Source organism: Poeciliopsis prolifica, unplaced genomic scaffold (genome assembly GCF_027474105.1).
Source record: "Poeciliopsis prolifica strain line A6 unplaced genomic scaffold, Auburn_PproV2 SCAFFOLD011, whole genome shotgun sequence".
Lineage (NCBI taxonomy): Eukaryota > Metazoa > Chordata > Actinopteri > Cyprinodontiformes > Poeciliidae > Poeciliopsis > Poeciliopsis prolifica.
In genome coordinates, this window is record NW_026562386.1 from 11,241,118 (window position 1) to 11,257,213 (window position 16,096).

Consider the following 16,096-nt stretch of genomic DNA (forward strand, 5'->3'; position numbering starts at 1 on the left):
TGCCATAATGCAATTGAGCTGCTAAGCACTGAGGTGTATTAGGTTATCAGTGACTAAAATCCCTTGTGGCGTGAGGCATAAATCACACACGTCAGTCCTTTTTCTTTCTCTCCCTTCTCTTTCTACAGCCTGCTGACTCTTCTGGCAGTCTCAGAGGGTTTTCAACCTTCACTAGCCCCTGGTGTAGCCAATACTTACAGGACTCGTCATGACATTGAATCCATGATCCGATTGCATTTATTTATCAAAAGAAAAGCTCTACACTTTATTTTTTTGGTTTTAGTTTTGGTTTTCTGGGTTTAGAGTAAAATCATAAGCATACTTTCTATTTTAACTGTTTTTTTTTTTATTGATGATTGTGGTTAATTTGACCACACTGGATATGTTACCCAAGAAGCAGCAGCCCACTTTCTGTTTAAAACCCACAAAAAAATTCAATTTCCACTCAAATTTCATCTAATGTGGTTTATGAAATTTTATTCTTTTTGTCCTTGATTATCTGATGAGCTCTCTGAACCCATTATGCATTAAGGGTGCAGCAGGAGAACTCGTGCTCACATTTTCACCGCTTCTAATGGAGGACCTGCACTGAATAAAAGTGTAATCCTAGAAGCTCTTGTGTCATCTGAACACTGAGCCAAAGTGGCAGGTGCCTGCCACAGTCTCCCTCCTTTGTTAATGCTCTTCCCTCTGTTCCCACTGATTTAAGGTCAGGGAGCCGCAGTGCTTTTCAAGAAGTCTCTTTTTTTTTTCACCACTTGCTTTGTGAGCCGCCTGAGCCATGGCAGGTATAAGTCAAAGTCAGCCAGGATCTGAGCTACCAAATCCAGTAATTAAGTGGGCCCTTTCTCTCTTCATCTTGCGGACTAGCGAAGGACCCAGCTGCCACAGGGATATGCCCTAAGCCTGTCAGGTGTCTTTATGAGATTCATGTGGACTTACATCACAGCTTAACAAAGGTCTGATATATGGAGGCAGCACAGTGCTGACGGGGAGAATTTTACTTTCATGACAAGTGTGGCTTGGCTGCAGTCCTGACACACCCTGGCATGCCACAAGGCAGATGGTGTTCCCCCAGGCACTGCTGCCGTTCTCTAACACCCCTCTCCTCACAAGTCAATACTTCTCTTTCTGTTGAGGAGTCATCACTGTGGTGGGACAGGAAGGAGTCATTGAAACAATTTAGAAACATTAAGTGCCTTCTTTACGGACGGGGGTGCAGGCGATGATGGTGCCTCAGTCAAGTTTTACCTAAAATCTTCAAGATTTAAATCCAGAACTAACAGAGACCACTTTTGTTTTTCTTTAATTTAGTGATTTGCATATGTGCATGTTTGGGCCGCAAAAAATATAAATTAAAGATGCCTATATCACTGCAATCGACTCTGATTGGCGCTGAAAAGTGACTGATTAAATTTTTCCGTGACTCCATGATTTTAACATGATTCAACATCGACTTCAGTATTTTTAGAAGTTTACAGCAATCAAGTACGACTTTTGCTTGTACTGTTTTTCTATAACCAGACCCGTAACTCTTTAGTTGTTTTAGAAAGGATAATCTGAATTGACTCAAATATTTGCTTAACAAAAAAAAAAAAGGCAGTGTGTGTTTCGAATGTTAATTTTGTGTAGTACTTTTGTCTTCGACTGCATTGAATCTGTTGGTGTATCGCTATCAGGAGTTTTCATCACTCGCCCTGGATGTTTCCTGGATTATGTCAACAGGAAAGGCAAAACGATGATGTCATGCTTTTGGAGTGCATAACTCAATAAGTTATTTCCATTATTTCCTGAAGCATGTCCAAACATACACTGGTCTGTGACAAAGGTGCAGTAAGGTGATTGAGTTCAAGGAACGAGCGCTGTTAAAAATTAATATGGGAAAATATTCAGCTAGATGTGATGATATGATTTACACACAGGGAAATCTGCCAGTATAAAATAATAAAAGCAAGACTTTTTTTAGATTGTAATTGTGAAAAATGGACTTGAGCTACTTTATTTAAGGACTGTGAACTCTGTTAAGCTTTAAAAGGCAATTTCTTTCAATTAGCTGTTGTGTGAACTGGTTCTATTTTATTTTTTTAGTTTTCTTCACAGAAGTTTGTGATTTTTGTCTTGATAGGCATTGTATAAATAAATGCTTATTTACTTAATTATTCCAATGCGTACAGTCCAGCGATTCATCAAATATAATTTTTTTGATTTCTGTAAAACTTTGACTTTGGGCAAAAATCCATATTGGTAATCTGAAGTCTTTAAGAGTCATAATACAAGAATATATAAAAATTGCATTCAAAATATATTTTTCCATCCCCCCTGGTCGTTATATATCTTTATTAGAAACAGAGTTGACATCGTGTCGTTTGAGAGAACAGAAACTGTAGTTGTAGTAGGCTTTTAATAGTCTGAAAAATTATTGTATTCACATTTCTATGTCTTTAGCATCCGGTCTTATTCCTACAAATAAGACTGGGAATGTTAGACATTTTGAGTTTATTATCCCGTATGGCTTTTCTTATATACTGAAAGTTGCAAGTGTGAACCACTATCAAACCAGCAGCACACAGTTCTGCCCAACCTCTGCTTCTAAACTTGATTGTTTATTGTTTGCTTCTAGGAATTAGCTCTACAATGTTAGGATATCCCAGTTGTGTAATGACTTACAATTTGAACGCACTCAACTCATATGTGATGTCATTCCTAGATCCATGTTTTCCCTCTTCTGAGTGAAATTGTATGCATCTCAAAAGTCTGCATTCAAGATTATAATTCCTAACCTCTACTGTGTTGCTATTCCTGCAATTTCCATGACAGATGAAAGTTGAGAACTCAAATGGAAAAAGAGAATAACTTTGCTTTACTTTTTTAGCCTCCTGCTATCTGCTGAAGGCTAAAAAGCTTTATAAATTGAACTACCTGGTTTTATCTCAACCTGAATGAACTACAGACATGTCGAAACAAAGATATCAGACATTTGGTGATCAAGCTAAAATGTTTTTATTTTAGTTAGCAGCCAAATTGTTAGCTCACTTCTGTTATAATGAATAATTTTGTGGTAAAGCATTGCTTAGGGGATGTAAGAATCAAGATCTGACAGCTAGTGTCAATTTCTCTTTATCTTTGAAATCATTACTGCCATATTTGATTAAATATAACAGGATATGATGATTATTGGTTGAAGTTTCTTGCAATAAGCCCCTGGATCATAGTGACAAGTGTACCAGAAATGCATAATTACTCGGTTTTCTTGGGCTGTGAAGATTTTTCTTATCGGATTTAATCAAACTTGTGAGTAAAATGTGTTTATTTTATGCAGATCAAAACAAATGCGGAAAATGTGTTTGATTTTTCCCTGAGCTTGAATAAGAAGAAGTAAAACATGCTAGAAACCCGTAATTTTGCTGTGGCAGAAAAGTGAATTTTTATTATTTTTCCCTCTGAACAGATGGAGAGGGAAACAGATTTAACTCAGTTGCTGCTAAGAACACATCCAGTGTACCGACTTCCTCTGTTGTTATTGCTTAATCTGTGTATAGTTGAAATGATCAGTGCAGAAACATACCTGCCAGGACTACTTTGTCACTAAGCGGCTTATAGAATATCCCCCAGTGAACCTTCTGACATTTAACTCTTGGAAATTTTTCAACATGTGTCGAGCTAAGAGTCATTACAAAGTCTGTAATTTGGAATGACTTTCTCAGTTACAACTTTATTGACATGGTTTAGTTGGGTGGGCTCCATATGCAGGCTGGTGGTTGGGTATTTGGGAGTGTTTTTTTTTATTTTGCAACTTTGGATATAAGCTAAAAGGAAATCTGGCTTTGTGGAGGAGCTGCTTGGTGGGTACAACACTCGGCCCTCCTCCAGTCCTCCCTTTTCTGCCTCATCCAACAGATGACTGAGGAGCTTGTTTGTAGTGAAACCAAATCCCTTCCTGTTATGCATGAGTCATTGGGTGTAGTGCCAGTCATTTTTATTGTCTCACACTTGTTTTGTTGTTTTCTTATTTTGTGCAGTGGTTTTAACCCTTAGAATGTTTTTACATGCTTTCAAACTGAATAAAATTTTGGCATTTTAAATTTTCCATGTTTGATCTTGATTGAAACTGAGAGAACATGTGTTTCTATAAGATGTCTAAATTGCTGCCAGCCCTCATTAAAACCAGTGGCTAAGACCACAAAAGGTACAGCGATTACTTTGAAATGGCATATTGTTCCTCTCAAATGAAACTAACATCTCAAGAAAACAAATGGCCCCCTAAGGCACCATTGTCATGGACCTACTCCATTCCCCAAAGCTTTGAGTTGTATTTCTGGGTCTCAGGACGTCCACTTAATTGCTATCCATTGCACAAAAAAACTCAGCAAAAGAGCAGGACTGCAATTAGCTTTGGCTCACTGCAAGCTTGGCATAAATCTGCCATAGTGTTTCTCTTATGAAAGTTGAGCAGCTGTGGTCTTCTGTCTTCCACGTATAAAATGTAGTCCTGTCACTGGGATATTGTATAATTAGGCAGACCAGCAGTAGTGGAGAGCGTGATTTGAGGCTACAAGCTAAGGTATTGTGGCTTTGTGCTGAGGCATACAGAGGTTCGCTATTATTTATGCATTTCTTCCTGGCTTGTCTCAGTGGATGTCTGCAGTTCCCTCTTGAGCCAGAGCTGTCCCTCTCTGATGCTTGTCCTAATCTTACTTTTCTTTCTTTGTCTCACACAGCTGATTATCCTCGAAGACTACGCTGACCCTTTCGATGCAGAGCAGGCCGGTGGTCCTCAGACCACAACTGAAAAAGTTGCAACTGAAAACGATGGTTACATGGAGCCATATGAGGCCCAGAAGATGATGGCAGGTGAAGATCGACTTAGATCATTTCCATTTTAAGCTCTGTGGTCTCTCAGCTCTCTGTCACTTACGTACTGTTTTTTTATGCTGTGGCTTCATATTGTGCCATGGAGTGAAAAAGATGTCCTCCTTCAAATATCTTCTTTTTCCTTCTTTTTTGTCACATTTGCATTTCAGATAATCAAACAATTAAAAAAGGCTATTCAAAAAACCACAAAAAATCACTTGCAGTGGGTGCTTTTTGAGTATTTAAAAGTGGCACACCATTTCATTCAAGCCACTCAAAAGCCTTAATTTTTGTTTTAAATGTTGTTCTGGATTATATTGTGATCACGTTTGAGTCCGAGATGAACTTTTGGAGTAATATTGGTAGACTGATCTCTCTTTGAAGGTTCACTACTGTTCCATGTTTTGTCCATTTGTGGGTAGTGGTTCTCACTGTGATTTGCTAGAGTCTCAAAATGTTTGGTGGAATTGAAAGTGATTCCAGACTCATAAATATCAGTGGGTTATACTTTTTTGCAGCACTTTGTGTAAAACTGATTATTATTCACTGTGGATTGGTCATGTGAATTAATGCAAAAGCTCAGATGGCTCCATATCATTTTACATGACAGGTGCGGCAGTGCAGAAAGGAGTTGTGTGTCACAAACCATGTTGGAACATTTTCAAAGGCAGGAACTTTAAGAGTTTAACTTATGCATCCTGTTTTAATCTGATCAGAGGAATGTGTGCACTTGCTGAGATTTCCAGGAAGTCTCTCTTTCTTTGATAACAATAGCTTTATACTAACATAAGAATTTAGCTAAACCACATTCCCCACTGTGGATAAGTGTGACACTGACAAAGAACAAGATAATGCAGAAAGAGAAGAAAAATGTGCAGCAAATAAAAAATGGACCTGATGTTTTCCTCTTATAAGCAGTCAGGAATGTTACAAAAGATGCTGGCATGAATGTCAGATGTTGGGTTGGTCGCAATTTACCACAAGATATCAAATATATCAAAGTTTGGGTGTTTACTGACAGTCATAACATATAACAGTAACCTTTTACCGTAACACTACTGATCTTGCTGCAAACAGAAACCTTTTGCCGATCCTCAGCAATTTTCTTTTTAATGGGCCTACAGACAATCTAATGTTTTCATCTGTCTCAGTGGTTTGACCTCTGGCCGAATCACTGCCTCAGCACAAGTACAAAAACAGGATTTATTGCTGCTCTTAGAATGAGGAAGCTGTAAAGAAGTAGTCTGAACAAGGCTTTTGTGGTATCCATCAACTCTTAAGCTCACTCCAAGGTTTTTGTAGCTTTATAAATTGAACTAGGAATGTTTTGATGTGTTGAGAAAACTCCTTATCTGGCAGTTGCTCTCAGTTTGATCTGATTGAGTCATCAGTTCACGATTACAATCTTTTCTGTCTTTAAAAAAACCTGAGGTACATATATTTTCTTTCACTAAGTGCGTCCTTTAGTAGGACTTTGTTTTCTGTAAAGCTAGTATTGCATTGTTCGGTCTAAAAAAAGCTTCAATGAACAAATACTTAAAGGCTAAATTAAATTGGAAATTAATGTTATAGTTGGAAATATGAGGGCAGCTTATCATTTTCACCTTCAAAGAAAGTATCCAGTGAATGAAAAACTCACAGGTGTGCAACTGATGACCATTAGCTCGACTTTTATCCGTATGAATTATAGCTCCAGTAATTCCTGTTCTTTGCTGCTTAATAGAAAACTTTAATATATGCTCTTTTAGTGCTACTTCCCTGGCTTTTATGAAGTGGACATAAACACTCACAGCAAAAGTTCTCCACAAAACTCTCTCACCAATCCTGTTTATCCCATTTAGCCTCCCTGATAAATTTATGGGTTAAATGTCTTGCCTGAGGGTTTCTGACCAATATAATGAGGGTCGGTCACTTTCACTTTCTCCCACTTTGCAAGGTCGGGTGCCTCTAGCAATGCATCAGCATACTGTCTGTGGGCATATAAGGTAATTGCTGAATCTCACTGACAATGTACCAGTCCAGCCAAGAAGAGAGTATGACTGAACTGTAGTTCAAAGAAGGGCTTGCTTTTCTCGCTGTGAAATTTTCACTTTTGTTCTCATTCATTTCATTTGTTGTCATCTCAACTGCAATAGAATTTTGCAGTTGTCACATTTGCATGTCAAATAATCTTATAACTTATAACACTTATAACAACCTATAAATTTATCAATAACTACATTTTCTTCCATGCTTGCAGCCTTACTCTTTTCTCAGTTCTGTCATGCACAAATGGGTTCAGATGGAACCAAACCTACAGCATGTCAGCCAAACAGAAATGTCTTTATTTATAGCTGTAAAAGCAAGTTTTGAATAATTTAGCTTCTGACAAATTGATTTACGCCACCTATTAGACATAAAAATGCATCTTGGCTCATAAAACAGACTCCTGATTTTCTCAAATCCTAAAACCCAGAGGTGTGCTACCTATAACAACATGTTCCAAGTTAATCATAGACAGAACTTAAATAAGGCTGATTTCACAGACTGCCATTAGGTTTCATGTTTAGGTGCAACAAAATCAAATGCATTGCTTAGAGGCACATGCATGCATATATCTAGGATATATTCACATTATAGCTGAAGATCTATATGTTGGTTTCACTGAATGTTCATCAAAACTGACTGTTAAGGGAGTTATTTTTTGTGCTGTGTTCATATTTTCTATTTTATGACTTCCGGAAATCCATCCCTCTCAACAGTGACTCTGCTACTCATTTTGAGAGATGCCAAAATATTCAAAGCCAAGAGGGGACATGTACGCCCACTAATTAAATTTTGATCCCCTCTTTGTGAGAAAGCGAGATAAAAACCCAAACACTTCAAATAATTGAACCACTTCTTTGTTTTTACCTCTTTCAATGCAGAGGAGCAGTGACTCTACTCCATGCTTTTCCTCCCAGTATTGCGTTTTAGCTGCAGTTCAAAGAATGCTGAAAATTTCAAAGATCACCTCTGTTGAAGCCCTAGCATTTAGCTTTTTAAAATGGCTTTAGCTGAGGTTTTAAAAAGTTATAGTTTCAAACCTACTATAATGTTCTGCTCTATAAACTAGTTTCTTATAAACTGATAATCAGCCAAATGGAAGAAACCTGTAGCACGTTCCCCTTCATTATCAGATAGACAAATCTTTCTGTTAGGACAATTTTCTGGTTGCTATGTACAGTCATGCTTTGGGAAAAGGATGCCAACCCCTTGTCTTTATTAGCTTTTATTAAAGCTAAGTTTGGCAAACAACGTGCAGCATGTCTGATTGCACCCTGGCCAGTCTTACCAGATAGCCTTACTAACAAAACAAATAACATTTAAAAAGTATGTTTTAAAATTCTGATCAAGAAACAAGTTTTCTTGAAAACACACAAAAAATCTGTATCTTGGCATCCGCTTAATCTCAAAACCAAAATAATACTGAACAGCCATTTATGTTAACATTTTCTTAACTAATGAAAAATTGAAAAATATTTTTGCAACTTTAGGATGAATTTCTGGTTTTTCATTTTAAATAAAAAATACTCTAGTTTTTATTTTGGTGGAATCATGAAGTATTGTATTTTTAGTTGATACGGTTAAAAGCCATATCTGCCCATCCTTAATTGGTGTTTATTTCTAGGTAGATGTATATTGAGTTATATTCTGTCTGGAAACTTTTTATGTATTGGAGAATTACTGAATTGTGGTATCTGCAATGAGTATATGTCCTTGATCCTATAGAATATACCACAAGTCTTTAAAGTTTTTCTGTAGAGAATCTGAAAACTGAAAGTGTCTCTATGAACCTATAAAATAATTTCCTGTTTATAGGGGTATTCACACCTTAAACACATAAAGACAAACACTACTACATAGTGGAAGGTGTGGCATGTAAGGCCTGAGGCACGGAGTGCCAAATCCGTTTACATAACAGAGTGAGTATTCCCGCTGTCTGTGTGTTTGTGTTTGTTGGCACACATTACTGGGAATTTGTTGGTGACTGTGTGTGTATGAAATAGCTGAATTGACCATTGCCGACGCATGTGTGTGTCTGTGCTGTATTCTCGACGTCTCTTTTGAGACTACTGATTAATGGGGCTGTTGGAGGGGCATGTCACAACTTCCTTAACCTGAACAGCCACACCTCATCTACACCCCCACATAGGAGCTGGAAAATACGCACACATATGCACACGCACACTGGCTGCTGGCCAGTGCTCAACACACCACCTTCAGTTATGTGAAGGCATGTGCTCAGCTGCCCTGTCGAAACACTGTTCTCAGCGTGTGTGTTTCCAGAGTGCCTCGAATGTTTGTCATGTCTACACGTGCCAGCTATTACAATGGCTATCGCTCTATCAATGTGAATCGGTTTGTGTTTTACTCCCTGCTGCATTGGCATGAGTTTTAATACCTTTCTGCTTGTATCTTGTATGGGTTTTGTTTAAATTTGAACATAGTTCAATAATATAATGCTTTACACATACACAATAATACTACCTCTATTCATGTAAACATGTAAAGCATCCTTCCTTACAGTTTTTGACAAGAAAAAAATATATTTAATGTGGATTAACTCTACTAAATCTCTAAACGGGGAGAGAAATTTAAGGTGCATTCACACCAGCCATGTATAGCCCGCTTTAATTGAACTGTAGTTAATTTGTCTAAAAAGTCTGGTTCATTTAGGGAAGTGTGAATTTGCAATCAAACTCTAGTTTGCTTAAAAACATAGGTCTTGATTCGGTTAAAGTGAACTCTGATGCTGTTCAAATGCGTATCTGAATGTAAGCGTACTGGAGGCACATCCAAAACCTGGAAGTGAACTATAGGAGGCAGTTCATTCTGAGTCAACAGAGCCAAATTAAATTCATGAGTCTAGCACTACAGTGAGAAATGACTTCTGGTATTTTACCAGAGACAAAAGAGAAATCCTACACCTGCTAAAATCATTTTTGCATACATTTTGTAAAAAAAGAAGTTGCGTTAGTCTTCTGAGGTTTTTGTGGTGTTTCCTTCAAAAGTTCTTGGTGCTGCGCCACCACAGGCGTGGTGCTGAAAACTAGTTTGAATCGCGTGGCAGTTCAGTGTGAAAGTGAACTTCTCCTGCTGAAAATGTAGGAAATGTTGCAATTTTGGTTCTCAATTGAACTGAGTCTATCAGACTATAAAGTGTGAAAACACGCTTGACTTTGCTTGAGTTCAGAAGTTTATATTCTACATGTTTCTTTAATGCTTGATAGATTTCCCTTTACGCAGTATGACTTTATCACGGTGTTAGGATCCTTACACAAGCGTCATAAAATTGAAGATTATAAATAAAAAAAAATATATTACTTTAATTATTCTTACATTTAAAGAATTCTGACAATTTTGACAACAATTTTGATAATCTTAACTGAACTGAAACAGGAATATATCAGTCTTGCCTATTGACAAACAGTGGAAAAAAGTATGTTTCAAAAAATGCATATGAATATATGGTTTTAGCTTCAATCAAGACCAATCCCAAGAAGCAGCAGCATTCAATCACAGGATGATCTTTTGAAGAAAATTCTTGAACTATTTCCTGGTGTATTCTTTTGTTCTTTCTCAGTCGACACAGTTCCGACCCAATTTGTTCTAGCTGTTCAGACTTGTACCAACAAGCAAAAGAGGCTGGACTAGTTCTGCAGCACAGACTACGTAAAGCCATTTCTCAATGAATGCATACTCATCCTCTTACTCCTTACTGAGCCAGGCAGGTGAGAAGGCAGGTGGTCATGTAAGAGCTTTCCCACGCTGCTATCAAGGCCTGTTGAGCAAACTGCTTGCGTGATAGAAACAAACAAACTCTGGTGCGTGCACTAAGCTATGGCTTAGTGAATGTACCGGAAGTTTTGATTGAAGATGCATGTGTATGGAAAGAGATTGATGGAATATGTAAATCTTAACACCCAAATATTACATTTGTTACTTATATTTGTAATCTGGGTTTACCCTCATCAAGTCATTTTGCAGCAAGAGCATTTGGCATTTAAACCTTGATGTTTTTCATAATGGTTGACTCATGTTAGATGGTTTTTTTGCTTTTTCCTTTTTTTATGAATGTGCTGGGAAATGCCTCCCAGCACTGGCACCACCTGCACCTCACTCCCAGTGATGCAGAGACATGCATTTGGTGCCAACAAGATGAATCATTTGCTGCAAACTTGATTTTTTTTTTTTTTTTTCCAGCTTCACGGTTAAGTCCCTGTTGAACGTTATCCGTTTTGGCAAAGGCCTGAATAGTTGTGAGAACACGCTCGGAGAAAGTGAAAGTAAAGAGAAGGAAATACAAAAACAGTAAAGAATCGGGCCAAGACTGACAGAAAAGTGAAAAGAGAGAGGGGGTGAAGGCAGAACCAGTGGGAAGAACTTTGTATTATAGCACGTGTGGGTTAGTTTATGGGAACTCTTTAAAAGAAAAAAAATGGTGGAATGGTGTGCCAAATGGTTTCCATCTCCTCCTCACTCACTCACTCACAAGGGAGAAAACTTACCCCAGGCAATGGCAGGTACATGTGGCAGCACATATCTTAGCCTGGAAGCCTGCTTTTATTGCCCCAAGCTGTGACTTGAGGAATATCTGGAGTGTGCATCGACCTTTGCTATTTTTGTTACCTTTTGTTCTGATTTTGAAATTTGCATCATTGTGTAATTGAAGTTGTGGTTTCTTATAACATTGTAACAGCTTAGCTATTTTCGTCTCATCTCCGGAGGTAGTTCTTTAATGGGTCATTCAAAAAATACCTCATCACACATATGCATTTATCCTCACCCTGGCTGATTTCAGGTAACTATACATAAGAATGAACCACAAGGAAGGGGGCCATGAACTGGACAAGGAAGGGAATATTAACACCGTAAAATAGCTGTTTAAAGTTATTTGACAGTCAACCGATTGATGTTCTGGTAAGTGGTTTCAATGTTTTTAGGCATTTACTTTACAAAATCATTTTTGTCAAATACCAAAGCAAAACTAAACATGCATAAAATGACTTAGCTTTGACTTCAACAATGGCTGACGTTTTTTTTTTTATAAAGCTTTAGGGCCAACAAGTTATGACAGATTTCAAATGAGTGCAGACTGTGGGTTAAGTTTCCATGCAACAGCCTTGTTCCTAAACAGGAAAAGTGAGTTAAAGAGCTCTCTGGTCACTCTTAGTCTTTGAATAGAACTGTCAAATAATGCACGACAGCATGCAATAATAGGTTGTGAACACAAATCTAGGCAAGTTGTTTTTTTAGGATTGTTTTTGTTTTTGAACAAATACATTTTCCTATGGTGGCCCTAAGGTGAAAACCGCTTCAACAAATTCAAAAACACAACATTAACACAGTACAATTACAAAACACAACAACATTAATCTATTTTTTTTTGGTCGCAAAGAAAAACAGCAGCAGCAATAAAAGCTGCTACTGCTGTTAATGCAGCTAGTAAATCCAGGGTTAAGATTGGGGCCATGGCTGGTCTTGTGTCTTCCTGCTATTTGTGCATGCCTTCTCTCTGAGGACTCTGGATTCCTCACTGTCCAAAAATATGCATATTAGGATAATCGGACACTAAGTTGCGTTTTAGTGCATGTGTGTGCATGATTGCTTGACCGGTGTCTCAGTCTTGCTTTGTGATAGGCAGGCAATCTTCCAAGGGTGTGAAACATGCATAGAAACATTGTACAGGTACAAATAGCGTGTTTTGTGTGATGTTCAATTGTCTGGCTGAGAAAGATGGTCTTTTGCTCAACGTTGTCACTGTATCTGTGCTGCAATGCATTTCTTTTCTTGAAAAAAAGTTTTAAAAAGTTGTGTGTTCTTCTGTTCCTCTGACAGTGACATACTGCCTTCAAATGTGTGTTTTGGGGTTCCTGGATTATGCCCTGCAGTCTCTGTGGCTGAATGGTCATTTGGCAAAGCTGAAGGGTGGTGGGTGGATGGTGTGTAAGAGGTGGGTGGAGAAGGGGAGAGCAGGAAGACCGACAACTTATTGATGAAAAGAGAAATCTCTAGCAGAGCCTGATAACCTCCCTCCCCCTCACTTAGTGATAAATGTCATCCAGCGCTACAGCTCAAGCTATCACATGGCTTTGCACACTGCGGCAGTACTGCGCCACTGTCAATATCTTTGACACCTTTCACACGACACTGTTCTGTGGCACATGTCCTGCATGATCAGTTTTTAAGATGAATTGTTTATGTTTTCTAAAATAAAAAAAATATAAAGTAGCAGATTGGAAGATGGTATTTAAGACCCCTATAAGAAACAAATCTGTGGGTTTATAAGACAGAGTAATATATTTTACATTGAAGCATGCCACCAAAGCTTTTCACAGATTGTTTCATACATAAAGGAGAAAAAACACACTCAAAACAAATGGTAAGCCAGAACTGTTTAAAAAAAATTCCAATATTTATGTATATACAACATTTTGCATTTCAGATAAAAAAATAAGTCATTGTATCTAAATATATATTTGCATCTTTTGAAAAAATGCTAATAAAAAATGATTCTTTTAAAATGTATTTTAATGTATAAAAATACTTGGTTGGTTGAATCAAAAATCTGCAGAATGTGACAATTTTTGTAATGTGTGTAAACCATCTTTAACGTATGCAATGCCTAAACTGCCAAAGACAGGACACATTTCTGAAAAGAAAAACAAAACTGCCTCATCTGCAGTAGATCACTCACTTAATGTTTTCACTATGAATGATTGGTTGATTGAATAATTGATTTCTAGTTTTTATGGCTTCCGGAGCAGGAGAAAAGCATATTTCTATCATCTCAAAAATGTAATGTCTTGAAATCTCAAGTTTTTAAGATTTCAGGTTGTTTTAAGTCTGATTTAATTTTTTTTTTTAAAAAAAAGCGAAAAGGAAAACCTCAAAAATATTAATCCAGCAGTCCAGAGTTTGTAGAGCCAATCAATTTGGTTATGTAAAATTAGGAATATGTTTCTGCAGTGACAGTTTTCCCTTATAGAAGGATCTTAAGGACTTTATGAGAACCTGGCATTAAGAGTGCACATTGTAATTTCATATGTAAGCAGCAGGTCAGAGAAGGAGCAGTGTGTGCTGGCAACAGTTCCTACTGGCCTCTGACATCCTGCTGCGCCTGACTGAGCCAAGCCAAGGATGGATAGGTAGACTGACCCAGTACCCATCAGTTACAGCTGAGTAAGTTAGGTGGGGGGTGGAGCAATGGAATATGGAACTGGGCAGACACAGTGGCGCGCTGCATGGAGGTGCTGAAGTCATTCATTTTTAAGGTGTGATTGATGACATCATTAATCCATTTCTGGGCTGCTACAGAAGAGGACAGGCAGAAATTCATACCTGCTGCTGGCTACCTGGGGCCTGCAGCACCTGTGTATGTGCTCTATCAATACATGCACACTCACAGATTGAGACATGCATTTGCTGTAGACACATGCACTCTTTTTTGTGAGCTATTTGATGTGTCATTTCTTCATTTGCCCTGGAGATAAAGAACCGTGTGTCTTTGTTGAGAGCAGTTAATTGATGGAGTCTTTTAGCCGTATTTCCCAGCTAGAATGAGAATATACAGTGATGTGGCAATGTTGCAGTTTGTTTTGATATATGCATTCACATTTTCTGTGTTTTCTCTGCTTTTGTTAACTTAGTGACACTCCTGTTATTGCAAAGAAAGAAACTGACATCGTGAATTAGTAGCTGACAGAAAAATGGTGCCAAGCTGTGAATCACTGTTGTTTCACGGATTTAGGTTAAGTTGGCCTGGCAGCAGTATGTTGTTTTTCAGCTATCTAATGAAGCCCCAGGCTCCTCTCACTTTCTGAGGAGACCTAGTGTGTAACCTTCTGTTCTTGAGTTAATGTTTTAATGCACCAAGATCGTCGTGATATACATTTTAGTCACTGTCCTGAAGTTATATTTTCCTTCACTTTAGGGCTTACCCATGAGGAGAATAAAATGGAAGAAAAGAATACAAATTGAAAAAATGCACTTCTAAGGAGACACAGAAGCAGAACTATATTCTAGCCTTTAATTTTATCTGGATCTGAATATAAGATCCCATTTGGAAATATTGGAAAGCATCAAAAACTTGCAGGTATAAAACATAAAAAAAATATCTTTTCATTTTTTTCTGATTTTATAATATTATCTGACACAAAACAGCCTTTTAAGCCTTGTCTTTTAAAACAGGAAGGCATTACCTTATACGGAAGTTGATTTAGCATCTGGAATTGCACAATTTTGAAATCTGTTGAACTGGTATGCAAATAACAGATTGTTCTCTTGTTGGAAAATACCTTTCTAAGCAGAGCCACAAAATGTATTAAATTACAGTCATTATCATCGTTTCAGTGTGTGCAATATCACATTTGAAAGGACTGCTTGGAGGCAATATGTTATTGGTTATATTACCTTAGTTGACCAAGGTCATCTAAGGTCATCTTGATGACCAATACCTCAGAGTATTGGATACATTGTGGTGATGAAATAGGGGAAGAGTAAGCCAAATGTGGGTTAATCATAATCAATATTGTCATTGGAATCTTCCACTCTCATGGAGAAATTTTGTTTTCCCAATATTGCACAATCCAATTTCTAATAAAGTATGATGTATTGTTAAAAACTGAATCTTTATTTGTCTATATATCTGACCCAAATAATTAAAATGAAGGAGAGAACATATGACTGTGTATTTTCAACTTTTTGTTTATATATTGCATATGTAGCATTAGCTTAAAATGACCTTTTAGAGTCAAATACCGTGTTGAGAAACTATCTACAGATTGACTTATATAGTTTGAACTGCCTGAAAGACTGTGCTCTATTAATAACATTTTACAGCAACGTTACTGGAATGTCATGAAATCTTCATGTAAAACAAAGACTGAATATGTGGAGAAAGCCTGAAAACACTGCTCCCTAATGTACAGTACTCTGGTGGCACAGGTGGGTTAATGGGAGTGATGATCCCTGGTTGCGTGTGAGCAAGAATGCAAGTCAGAATGGGAAGTCATGTTTTCCTGATTGGTGCCATAAATTAGGTTTTGTCAATTGCAATTTTTCAATCATTTTAAACTGACTGTCCTTAAAGTTGGTTGTAGTCAACAAAACCTCAACAAGATATAGAAAAATTGCAAAAAAGCTATCGTTAAATAAAAGAGCAATCTAGAAGAGGGGACTTCGGTGCCACGGTTGCGTGTAAGGTAGAATGCACCGCGGTTGC

General features: G+C 37.6%; 1 protein-coding gene across 3 annotated transcripts in view; it reads left to right on the plus strand.

Annotated features, from left to right (window-relative positions):
* zgc:158464 (uncharacterized protein LOC791139 homolog) overlaps positions 1-16,096 on the plus strand; it is a 103,669-nt gene that overhangs the window by 13,543 nt on the left and 74,030 nt on the right. For all 3 annotated transcript variants that reach the window (XM_055036763.1, XM_055036762.1, XM_055036764.1), the window contains exon 2: positions 4,719-4,851. In XM_055036763.1, the coding sequence (XP_054892738.1) occupies positions 4,719-4,851 (133 nt within the window). The remainder of the gene's footprint in view (positions 1-4,718; positions 4,852-16,096) is intronic.